This window comes from Schistocerca cancellata, chromosome 1 (genome assembly GCF_023864275.1).
Source record: "Schistocerca cancellata isolate TAMUIC-IGC-003103 chromosome 1, iqSchCanc2.1, whole genome shotgun sequence".
NCBI lineage: Eukaryota > Metazoa > Arthropoda > Insecta > Orthoptera > Acrididae > Schistocerca > Schistocerca cancellata.
In genome coordinates this window covers 538,635,544-538,648,337 of record NC_064626.1, presented here as the reverse complement: position 1 = coordinate 538,648,337, position 12,794 = coordinate 538,635,544, and the positions used below count along the sequence as shown (strand labels likewise).

The following is a 12,794-nucleotide window of genomic DNA, read 5'->3' as shown; positions in this document are numbered from 1 at the left end:
GGAGTCTTTGGAAGACCAGATCCCTGCTAGGGTCATTTTATCTGGAAGATAAATTGGACTGTTCTCACCAGAGTGCCAACAAAAAGACCCTATTACTGTAACAGTTGAAGGTCAAATAGTTGTGAAGGTGAAGAGGTACATGACTAGCAGTATTAGAGAAACTTTTGCAGTTTATAAAAGCAACTATACAACTTCACATATTGGAAGATCAAAATTTGATGCACTACGACCTAAGTTAGTAGTTCCATACCCATGTAGAGACGTCTGTTTATAAGTGTACTGCGTGAATTTTGAACTTTGTGTGGTAACTTTGAAGAATTTGTTGGAGCACATGACATATGACACCTTGGTTGGGAGTGTGAAGTTAGTAGTAATCTGTGACATAAAGCGAGAGACTTGTTTGTTTCAAGAATGTAGTGACTGCCCAGGAAAGGGGGGACTGCCTATACAGATGCTTGGCCTGGAAGACGTAGCAGATAACTCTGCAGAAATTACATATGTGACATGAGAGGAAAATAAACAAATTAAGAATACTGTTGCCTTTGACAGTTTCATTGATGAACTTGGTAAATGGTCAGTGAAAGCATTAACACACCAGCATCTCAAGGAATTGCAACACATTGCAGAAGGGAAAGGGTATTTATAGGCAGAACTGTTTAGTGCTTCACTATCATTTCGCTGAGAACTGATCTGTAGTCTGCCACAAGAACAACTATTCCAGAGGTACAGCATTTCAAAATTTTTTCCAAAATTCACATCTTCAAAATGGTATGTGCAGTGTCATATTCACTGGTTTAGAAGGACCTAGAGAATAACTCGGTATTTTCCCTAAAATGATGTGCTACACCTCAGACTCGGGGCATTATTTAAATTAGTTTGAAATAACAATCAGCTGTTTATCTTATATTTTATTGAGGTTCAACAGTACAGTGAGAGAACTGTTAGTTTCATAAACGTGATCATCTGCAACTGGTGAAGAATGGGTAGCTGTTCCAAGAACCAGTGTAGAATAAAATTATGGCTTACTGCTGCAGATCTTATAAGACTGGAGCAGTGAGACTTTTCCATTTTCAGTTACAGTCTTTTGGTGTGTGTGTGTGTGTGTGTGTGTGTGTGTGTGTGTGTGTGTGTGTGTGCGTGCATGGGTTAGTATTCTCATTGTATCTTTACAGGAATGCAGTCATATGCAAGTAGATAAAGGAAGGAGCAGAATAGAAAAATGTAGTCTCTAACAAATGTCACTATGCCTGACAACAGAGTGAGTGAGTGAGTGAGTGAGTGAGTGAGTGTGAGAGAGTGAGAGAGAGAGAGAGAGAACTGGTAAAAAGTAAAAGGACATTGTAAATGATAAACATCTACCAGCAGCATATGCCCTTTCTTGCTCTAGCAAGTTGGACTGCTAGCAAAAAGACATACTTCTCTCTGTAAAGGTTTTTAATTACTGCTACCAGTCACAAAATTTGTAAACTAATGTATTATTTATTTACTGTGCGACATGTTTCAAGGGAATACCTCATCAATGGCAAAACAGTTTCATAGGAAGATCATACAGATGTTAAACAGTCTTTCCATTAATGCTATGGTTATCCTGTGGATGAAGAGAGAACCTTGTTAGAGGCAATGTCACTTTGTAAGCTAGATTGATGGTTTGCATGAAAATGTTTTGTAACAGTCAGTCACTTTTTTCTTATGGCGTGGCAGTCTCGTGATGAGCTGAGGTATTTCCGTTCTGCACATCTTGTTATCATATTACAGATGTAGGTTGACAAAATACATTACAAATTGAGCACATGTTAAGATATTATTTTACAAATGATGAAGTATTATTTATTTTACACATTTCTAAGCTATTGCTGAGGCTGGAGTTAAAAGACTTGGGTGTTAGGCATCTTATTCTGAGAGAACTGTAGTGAAATTGGAAAAGAAATGTGAATTTTTAAAATCTGTCATTACATTCAGGTTCTCGTTATTCCCCATTTTGCCATGGATGAAGATGTCCATTTCTTCAAAGATGTCCATTTTCCAGCTCTTTTCTAAATTATGTAGTTCTTTGAGATCGTTATCAATTGTTAAACGGTGTCCTATTTCATTTATATGTTTCACTATAGCTGATTAATTCGCTTTGCCAAGTCTGAAACAGTCAATGTGTTCCTTAAAGTGGGTTTTAAAATTTCTTGGAAAAAGCTGAAGAAGAGAACCATTTACTTAAAAACAAGAAGCTCATTGAGGGCAATCCACTAGCAGTAAAATCCAACAAATGCAATACAGTATTTATCATGGACAAACATGATTATATAAATAAAACACTTGAGTTCATTCAGAATAATCATATACAAGAAATCTCTTCATGACCTCACACAGAAACTCAACAGTAAACTAAAGAAACAATTGAATAAAGTGTGCTTCTTATTAACAAGGGAAGAAACACAGAGATTAACAATTACGAAGACTAGAAGAGAATAAAGATAAAGTTGTGCGTACTGTGACACCATATTTTAAAACCATTGTGAAATTCATGGTTGGGTTTCATATCGACAGAGGAAGTGAAAGAGGTCTTTAAATTTCTGGAAAACTGGGCCAGTATACAGTGCAAAAGTATACTCTCGGAGTTAACTCATGGTGATAAAAAATTCATGACCCATTATTTCAAGCTTTGAGGTGTGTGCACATGTCCATACGTAATATTATTCCTTAGGGTTGCGTTTCATAAAGAGAGAGAGAGAGAGAGAGAGAGAGAGAGAGAGAGAGAGAGAGAGATCTACAAACACACAACTTGATTTCATACATACTATATAAAAAATTTTATATGTTAAGGAGCTGAAAAGGAGCAGCTATTAAATTTTTAATTGATCCCACTTCAATCATATTGCTGTTATTTTTAACTTAAATGAGAATGATGCAGCTTTCAACAAAGGAGGCTAAACGAAAGTTGCCATTCAACCCTTCTGCTTTGACATTGGACAGCAAGATGAGGGACACCCCTATTTCAAGCAAGTACAAAATGGCAACCATGCCATAACTCATTTGCACCCAGATACTAACATTAATAACATACTGCAGGGGGTAGAGGGTTTTGCACGAGTACAAACTAAATGTGCGACAATAAGAATGACACCATTCCAAAACAAATATTAACCCAAAAGTCAAGCACATGAAATTCTCAACATTCAATGCAGTGAAAAAAATGCAAAAATTAAAATGTTCGCATTGTAAATTTTGTTTATTTATATAGCTCAAATGAAGATCATGATGTCAGTAACCCATGCACATGTTGGATGCCCAGTACCATAAATTTCACTTGACCTCTACAGCTTGTGCAAAGCCCTTGATAGGACGAATCCACACGTAACTTGAAAAACCAACACCGCAAATTTCACTTGACCTGTATAGCAGCTAAAGTGAAGCCTGCAGTACCAAAGGGTAATACACTCAGACCATCAAATCTGTTATCCAGACCTTCCTATCTGTCTGAAACTAAGTTCAAAGTACAACAAATCAGAAGTCACTCACTTAACTAATATCAAAAACACAACCTCATCAGTGATGGTAAACAAATATCCACAATACTTACTAGTTGCAATTCAACACAATCATTGAATGCTAACAAGAAAGACCTTGAAATTCATGAAAACTTGCATTGTCAGCAATATAGTTATTACAGAAACTGCTATGAAAATTAACACATGTACCACACATAAAAAAAACCTTATCAACCAAAGCTACAATCAGTCGAGGTAGCTGTAGGAACTTGATCGAAGACAACATATCTTTGCACATTGCAACAAACAATGACCTACTTGTAAATTTCTGTGTCATATGGAGGCCTGACAAGAAAGAAAAGTAATATTAAATCTCCAACTAAAAGAAACACAGCAGTAATAATTCCAGACACAAACAATGCCACAGTACATGAAATCAAAGTAACACACCAGCAAACAGGCATAAACTCTTCCAATGAGAGCTTGACACACACAGCTCTTATCAATGACCCACTAATATGCCTAACAAACAACTTGGAAACATAAAATATCCAACATGAGAGAGTGCCACCAATACAAGAAGTCGTGCACAAACATGACCCAACCCAGTATCACCATGCTACCGTGACGTCACACAACACTGTTAAGTCATAATATTGAGTTGGCCCAGCTTTACCCATCAGGTTTTTGTTTTACGTCTCATATAGTTTTTAATTTCCAAATAATCTTGAAGAACAGCAGCTGCAGCTTCTTCTGTAGTACCTTCTATTATTCATGGTGCGGGCATATATATTTCCTGAAGTACTGCAGCTTGGGGCGCCAATATTACTAGACTAGAGAGTGTATACATGAATCATTTTAAAATTGGTTTAATGCAGTTGGGACATGGACTTTCAAAAATATACATACTATGCAGAAAAATTTGGTATTTTAAGGGCATTGCTCATGAGTCCACTGTAGATAATTGTAGGCTGATATAATGTGACCTCAAGTAAATTAACGTCATATTTGACGGCTTTGATTGCTGGAAAGAATAGGTGTGAAGTACCACAGAATTTTGCACCACGTGTAGTGTTAAAGAAGTAAAATATCATAAAAAAACATTAAATGTGGTAATAATACAGATATATTGTACATATTTTTATTGTTGGCAGCAAACTTTTCCCACACTGATTATGACTACGTTTGTATATTGACAGAAATATTGAACTCGTACATTAGTTTAGACAGAGTAAATCTTGGAGATATTTTTCTGCAGGTAGTGAAAAGTCTCATCCGAGTTGTGTTCTGTGCATAAAATATTGGAATATGTGCTTTCAGGCCAAACATTTTTCACCCTTTCTTACAGAGAGTACAGCAACAGCCTGTGTCACAGGCTGTGGCTTACTACAATAGTACTGGTCCAATACCTACCCCTGTGCCACCAACTAACACTGCACCAGCAACCACTGTACAGCCTCAGCAGCAATTGCAACAGCCAGCTCAGCAGCAGCAGCCACCCCCACAGCAGCAGGTTCCTCTGCAGCTTCCAACATCCCAACCTTTGCAGCAGTCACAGCAGCAGTCACCACAGCTTCCATTGCAGCAGGTATTATTCTGTTCATAGATTTGATAAAACAGTTTATTTCATATGAACTGATTGCTTCTACATAGTTCACAGTTCTATGTATTTGATGGGATAAATCACTTGGAAGTTGATTCTAAGCTACATGTAACTGTTTCTTCAGACCTTAATGTCAAATCCACTAATGACACTCCTTGTAGTTGGGTACTACCAAGCCACGATATTATTGCACTTGGCCGCCCTTGCCTGATATCAGAAACACGCAGCGACATTGCAGTAAATGACTATCTTATCCATTTTTTCAACTGCCTTGTTCACTGTGGAAGTCCTACTAGCTTCATGAGCAATTTGTCTGACTAGTAGAACAGCAGAGAGCATTCTTACAGGCTTAAAGGGCATGGGCGAAACACACACGCCAAAAGAGATGCTGTCACTCCCAGGTGCAACAATATTGTGGTCAGCTAATAGCAGGAAATTAAAAGTGGTGCATTTTGGCTTGTGGTCGTCTGGCTTATTTTGTATTTCCATGTAAGAACTAATAAAATAAGAAAAGGCATTTGAAGACTTGTTTGAATACAGGAGTAATACAAATTAATAAAATCAAACTACCTTGTCACTGAATAGTATTAAAATGTATTTTCTCCAAAACATTTTGATAGAAAGAGAATATATCGTGTGTGAGCTTTCATTGTTTCGAAACTTGTCGTTAAAGCATTCTCACTTTTACAAAATAAAAATGCATGAATCCAACCGTGTATTAGTGCACTTCATGCTCTGATGCCACACCAATTGTGGGTAGTTAATGGTCTGTATGAGGCACATTCCTCATAATGCAAAGTAGGACTTAGCTGTGGAACCTACCGTCTAGAACAAAGCAATGTGTACGCTTGCCTGCTAGCTGAAATGTAAAACTTGGTATAATGTGGACACTTCTAATGTGGCAGTTTTAAGTGGCCCATGTTTTGAACTGTGGTTGTGTGAAACGGTGCTAGAGGCCGTTACTGAACTATGTGATTGACGACAATCAAACAGTGGAAACTTCAGAAAGGACTATTATCAACATAAGGAAAAGATAGATTGTTACTCATGTTACGTTGCAGACAGGTACACCTACGCATTAGCATTTGGCAGAAGCTTCCTTCATAGAAAAAAATACACATTCATTCACACAAGCAAGCACACCACTTATCTCACGACCACCATCTTCGGCTGCTCGGACCAGACATTTTCAGGTCCCTTCTTGCAAAAAATTGTAGACCAGGATTTAAATTTACGATGATGTCAACATCAGCAAACAGTTGCACAGTAACAGTAGGCATTATTGAATTCTTTGTGTCGTGCGTTGCACATTGATATCATATTTTGAAGTAAGTGAAAAGACTAATCCTGGTCTAGCGTGGATTTTAGTTGTCTTCCCTGTGACGATGTGTCAGTTCTGCTTTCCGAGAGAGACACAACACAGATGCGAGAGGGAGATGGGGTTCATTTCCTTGAACTGCTTCTCTTCGCTCCCCTCTACCAGGCAAAATTCTAGTTTTTACGCTTGGAATTGACTGTGTTTTTATAGCGTCTGTATTTTGCACTACAGCAACTGGAAAACAGAACTCGTCAACTTATTTCAACTGCACCGAAATACTCTCTCTATCTTGTGAAGAGGGTTATTTTTGCTTCTATTTCTATAAGTGCCTTTTTGGTTTTATCTGGAGCCTTCTACAGTATGTGTCACGTGGCAGTGACTTACCATGGACGGTCGATATGAATGTAGTACAGATTTTGTAATTATCGAATTGGATGGGAAAAGGAAAACAATGTCAAGAAACAAACTCCTTGAATCACACACACACACACACACACTCAGACCACAGATGGAAAAATACTATTGGTTTCCAACAGAAACAGTCTGCTGTTGAATGCTTAAATACAGCCGAAAGAAGTAAAACAGTGATCATTTCGGAAAAAAATTAAACATTTGAGTTTCTGCAAAAAGAGATGTTTCAGGCATAAAACTCCCCATTTACCACATTTTTAACAATCGATGTTAAAGCACTAAAGCTTTGTAGCGTGATAATCTTTTAAATCTGCGTCGATTGATTTTTTTAAAAAGTGCAAATTTTGCCAAAAATAGAGGAGAATCTTGCCAGAAATAGAAGCAACATTTTTAAGTCCCTGCTCGCAACAAATGACTGCTTTTGACAAGACAGTCCAGGTATTATATTAAATTTACTTTCGTTTGTTTTCCACAATACATCTAAAAAGAAATGCAACAATCACAATGTAAAATACTGTGGTAAACTATTTTTCATCAGAGTTTGAAGCACCATCAGTATTGTAAAATGTGGGCGTTTTGCACTTTGTAAAGAGAAACTATTAATCCAATAGCTGTCTTTATCTGTGCTGTAGTCCAATTCCTATTTACACAGTTCTCAGGTGCCTTTTTTGGGGATGATTCTTTGGCAGAGCCTGATCTTCATATCTTCTGTTTTTTGCAAGGAGCTGCCAATTTTTGTACCCTTGTTTTTATGAAGAGAAACAATTGCATGTCTATTTCTTTTATTTTCATGTTTGTTGAATACATTTTTTTTTATAAATATGTTTACTGGTTTCTATGTGAATATTTTTAAGTGATTTTCGTTCATTCTTATGTCAACTGATTTGATACACATTGTCAGAAATTGACTTTGTCCAGACGTGTTTAAAATTATTTTACTGCATGTTGTGTGGCCATTATGTTTCATCTAGTTTTCACTTCTGTATTTGAAGCATCAGTGTACATGAAGTTTCCAGGCCAAGGTCCAGTTTGCAGCCACTAGTTAGTGGAAAAAAAATCTAATTTGAATCTCCTCCTGTAATAAATCTACTTTAAAGTTAAAAACTGTTGCCCATGTCCCTTTTTCCTCTCCTCCTCAACCATTTCAAAATACATTTTTTCCAAATGTTTAATATTTCTGTATCGGTGCTCCATTTGTTACCTAGATAGTATCTCATAGTTCATGTCCTTAACCTTTGATTAAATTTTTGAGTCATTGGTAAAAGAAGCACTAATCAGTGATCCTCATATTAGTTCCTGCTGTCATTATTACATTTAAGATTTCCAAATTCTGTGAAAAACTTTTTGAAAGTGCATAGATGGAAACTAGAAGAAAATATTGGACAAAGACCTCCACGTGATTGTAGTCACAATCACGTGGAGAGAACAAACATTTAATATTTGAAATGCTGCCGCAATGCAGATGCAGTAACTAGTAGAAAAATGTCACAAATATCAGACACTTATGCAGATGATATGTCGTAGTTCATTGTAGAAAGCTCTTAGTCTAAAGTTTATATAGGGCTACTGTTGATGAGACATTGATTTTTAGAAGTGCATTGAATGAAAACAATATTAGTATTTTGTGTTTGTCATTGTACAGTCCCTCAATAAATATTGAAGTGTTGTTCTTTCCTAGCTGTCTAAGGTCCTCTTAGAAATCTTCAACTAGAGGTCAAGAAAAACCACATGAGTGACAGCCGAGGCGTGGAAGTAAGATAATGAAACAGTTATGTCATTTGTGTTTATTAAATTGGGGAAGTGATCATGCACACATGTAAAAGCAGTGCAGCAGTGTCAAGCAGTTAACACTGTATACAGATAGCTACTAATCATCAGAAGATAATTGTAGATATCATTACAGATCAAATTCCTTTCCGATCAAGTTAATGAAGGATGTAGTTATGGATGCAGGAACAAGTGAGACATGGGCAGTGATGTTATTGATCAAAACTGCAATAATACTTTTGCATGCACAGTGTACATCGATATGGTCCTCTCAAAAAATATTGTTAAAATGCTTGTTTATCAAGCATACAAACTGTCAGGGTCAGAGGCACGGTGTTGTTACAGATGCAGAGGCAGACACATCTTCCCTGTGCCTCTCCCATATTGGTGGGGTTCTGCTGTGGAGAACAAATACATCAATGCTGACAAGTTTTCACTGACATCGGCTTAAACTGAGGTGAATTGCTTAATTATACTTCCAAGTAAGTGCTGTGCACAAAATGAGACAGGTGATTCGCAAACACATTATAAATATGTGATCAGATTGAAGGTTTTTGTTTTTCACCTCATTAATATTTGTAGAGAATGGAAGTAAGTTTTGAACAACAGATATTTTTCCTGTTGTAATATCTGCACATTATGTGGAGCAGTTTTCAATGAATGTCAGCCATTGAAATTATTCTGTGTAATTATGTGACCAAAAGATTGATACATACATGATGAGTGAAACAATTTCTGGAAATGAGTTGCAAATGCCTCATGTTGATGAACTTTGAATGGCAGTAACAAGAATACTAATGACAAGATGCATGACATTCATGTACAAGCAGTGTTACACAGCTAAGAATGAAAATCGGCGCTATCAATAGCAATTCAGTCCCTGTGGCAATATACAACATACCAGTATGACTAAGTTAAAATGGACACAGAATGAATACAGAGACCATTAAAATCTCTCATGGCATTAATTGCCTTTCTCTCTGTGGTACACAGTTATTTAAAGTGTCCAATGTTACTTATCAGAATGTTAGATCTGGAGCTCGGGATTCTTGACACTTCATCACACTGCCCATGTCTCAAATAGAGCTGCATTCAGGCTTTCATAATACTATGCTGTACATTTCTGTTGACAAAAGTAATCTTATATGTAGACAGTTGGCTCATTGGTTTCCTCAACATACTCCCATACTTCTCTCAAAGAAAAGTAACCATGCAAATCACTATGTTAATAACTTTTAGATTACCTTTTTGCTCTATCACAGTGAGAGATACACATTGATTTTATGCACAGTTTAAAATTCCACTTGTTTCATTTTACCACACAGTTAAATCAGTGGAATATTCGTCACCTTTTTATGTATTTGTAACCCATCCTCAGAATTGAGTGACGACTGATTTGTTTTAACTTTGATAAGTAATCTTAAAATGCGAGGCACATGTTATTTGCCTTTATATGCGATGAACAATATCTGCAGATATTCCATTTAAGTAAAGTTACCATGCAAAAGGCATTGTTGGTGTAAACACCCTTCCCGATTTATTGCTTTTCATGTTGCGCACCCTTTTTGCATCATGTAGAAGTGTCACTTTAAAGACTTGAAACATCGTCTTATTGCTGCACATGTTGGTACCATGGTAACGATTTTGGACTTGCACTATTTGAACATCTGCAGTGTTCCCACCGTTGGGAAAAAACACTTTCAAATCCATGTATGATGCTTGAGAAGAGATCATATTACCTGCAGTTGCTATTGATGCTTGCATGTAAATAAAATTGCAAACAGGAGAATGGCTATCTCTGCATATATTCACCCAGTGCCATCCTTATTGTGAACTATACAGCATATACAATCGAGTTGCCAAATCTAATAATATGAAAAGCACTAAAAGTATGAACTTAAATTTGGCATATTGCAAGACTTCAAATTGGAGGGAGTATTTGTATCCAGAATAAAATGTTTTTCGAAAAATTTCAGATGGCAAATTACGAAAGAAAACTTGTCATCAGTGTGGGGCATGTGATCCCGTTTAAGAACACAAAAACTTGCATGCAAATCATTGGAGAAGACTCTTGTTATTTGTGAGTAATGATACAGTTTGACTTGGAACTGTGCATATATCTTGAGATTGCACTGACTGGGTTGCCCGTGCTCTTAAGAGGCTAACCAAGTAAACAGTGAGGACAATAAAAATAGATTAGCTGTGTTTCAAGCTCCTACTAGTGGGTAGCAGTCTTCAGTTGGCAATGTATTGAAGCAACTTGACACCTGAAAGTTAACTCTAAACATTTCTATGTATACGACAATTGGCAATGGACAGTCCGTATTGGGACATTTCCATGGGTGAAGTTTCATTGGAAAATGTCAGTGTTTAAATTTTACATCTCCAGTAAGAATGACTGTTTAAAGCAGGGCTTAACAACTGGCCGGTTTTGAGCGCGAGTACTCGCTTCTGCTCAGGCACGTGCTCGTGAGCAGGTGCAAGGTCGCGGAGTAGGGAGGGAGGGGAAATGCGCGCGCACGTATGAATAGGACCGCAGCGTGCCTATTGAATTCGCGCCGACTGTGTAACGTTAAAAGTACTACGATCAGCTAGAACAGTCACTTCGCTGGTTAAGAATCATGTCAAGTTGCTGTTGTGTAACCCCAACCATGCTTTCGCAGTTCAACCCCCATTGGGAGGAATAGTATCTGTTTACAGAAAAAGATGATGTTGCAAAATGTTTAGTATGTCACAAAACGCTGAATTCTTTTAGGAAATTTAATTTGCAGCGACGTTATATGTCGTACCACGCGAAAGACTACGGGAGTGGAAAATGTGATGGACCAGATTGGGCACAGGAAGTTATTAAACTTAAAAGGAAGCTGTCCGAAGAAGATCTGGACGACGAAGAAAAATCAACTGAGGCAGCTCTCGGAGTGAGCTACAAAATTGCTTTGTTTTTAGCAAAATCCCTGCACCCCTTCACTGATGGCAATTTAATAAAAGATGTTTGGTAGTTGCAGCGGAACATTTGTGTCCATCTCAAGTTGAACAGTTTCGGATTGTGCCATTATCTGACATGACCATTATGCGTCGCATACAGAACATGGCAGACGACGTCCAGAGCCAGCTTGCAAATATCTATAAAGATTTTATGGCGTATTCTCTAGCTCTGGACGAAAGTGTTGATATCACTGGAACAGCGCAGCTTTCCATATTTATTAGAGGTGTTAATAGAGATCTTCAGGTGAGGAAGGAGCTCCTCGATGTAGTAGCCATGAAGAACACTACAACCGGAGAGTAGTGTTTAAGAAAGTGTTGAAAATATAGGATTGTCGTGGAATTCTTTAGTTTCAGTGTCTACAGACGGTGCACCAGCGATGACAGGGAAAAAGTTAGGTTTCGTTGCGCTGTTGAAGGAGAAAATGCAAAAACTGACCGTGCCGAATGAAATAAGGGGCGTTCACTGTGTGATCCACCAGGAGAACTTATGTGAAAAATGTGATGAGTGTTGTTCGTACAACCAATTATATCAGGAAGCATGGGCTACAACACAGACAATTTAAAAGCTTTCTTGAGGATGTAGAAAGCCAGTATGGTAGCCTGCCTTATTACAGCGAGGTCCACTGGCTTAGTCGTGGCGAATTATTAATTCGAATTTTTGCCTATTAGATGAGATAAGTATGTTCATGGAAATAAGTAACGTGTGTTCCTGAATTGAAAGAGCCTTCATGGAAATGTGATCTCGTGTTCTTTAACTAGCCATCTGAATGCTTTGAACATTTCACTACAAGGTAAAGATCTGCTAATTACTCATTTCGTAGATCGAATACGAGCTTTTAAAATGAAATTGACACTTTGGGTGAGTCAGCTGGAAACAGGAAATCTAGCTCATTTTCCTAAATTATCATCCATGCAAGATGTTCACAAAGACTGTGAACGTTATTCACATAGTTTAGTTGCCCTTAAGGAAGAATTTGATCAATGCTTTCAAGATCTGACAGCACTAGACAGTGACTCTGATTTGTTCTACTCTCCATATTCAGCGAATGTTGAAGAGATTCGTCCTGAGCTGCAACTAGAAATTATTGACCTGCAGTGTGACAGAGAATACAGAGACAAATTTCAGAAAAAGAAAAACATTTTGGGATTTTACAGACGCTTCCCTCAGGATAGATTTCCTCATTTGCACAAACTGGCGGCTACAATAATATCAATGTTCGGTTCCACGTAT

At 37.5% G+C, this 12,794-nt stretch overlaps 1 protein-coding gene across 2 annotated transcripts in view; it reads left to right on the top strand.

Moving 5' to 3' along the window:
* The window catches only part of LOC126179795 (ras GTPase-activating protein-binding protein 2), a 161,207-nt gene that overhangs the window by 78,285 nt on the left and 70,128 nt on the right, over window positions 1-12,794 (top strand). For both annotated transcript variants that reach the window (XM_049924641.1, XM_049924640.1), the window contains exon 6: window positions 4,828-5,067. In XM_049924641.1, the coding sequence (XP_049780598.1) occupies window positions 4,828-5,067 (240 nt within the window). The remainder of the gene's footprint in view (window positions 1-4,827; window positions 5,068-12,794) is intronic.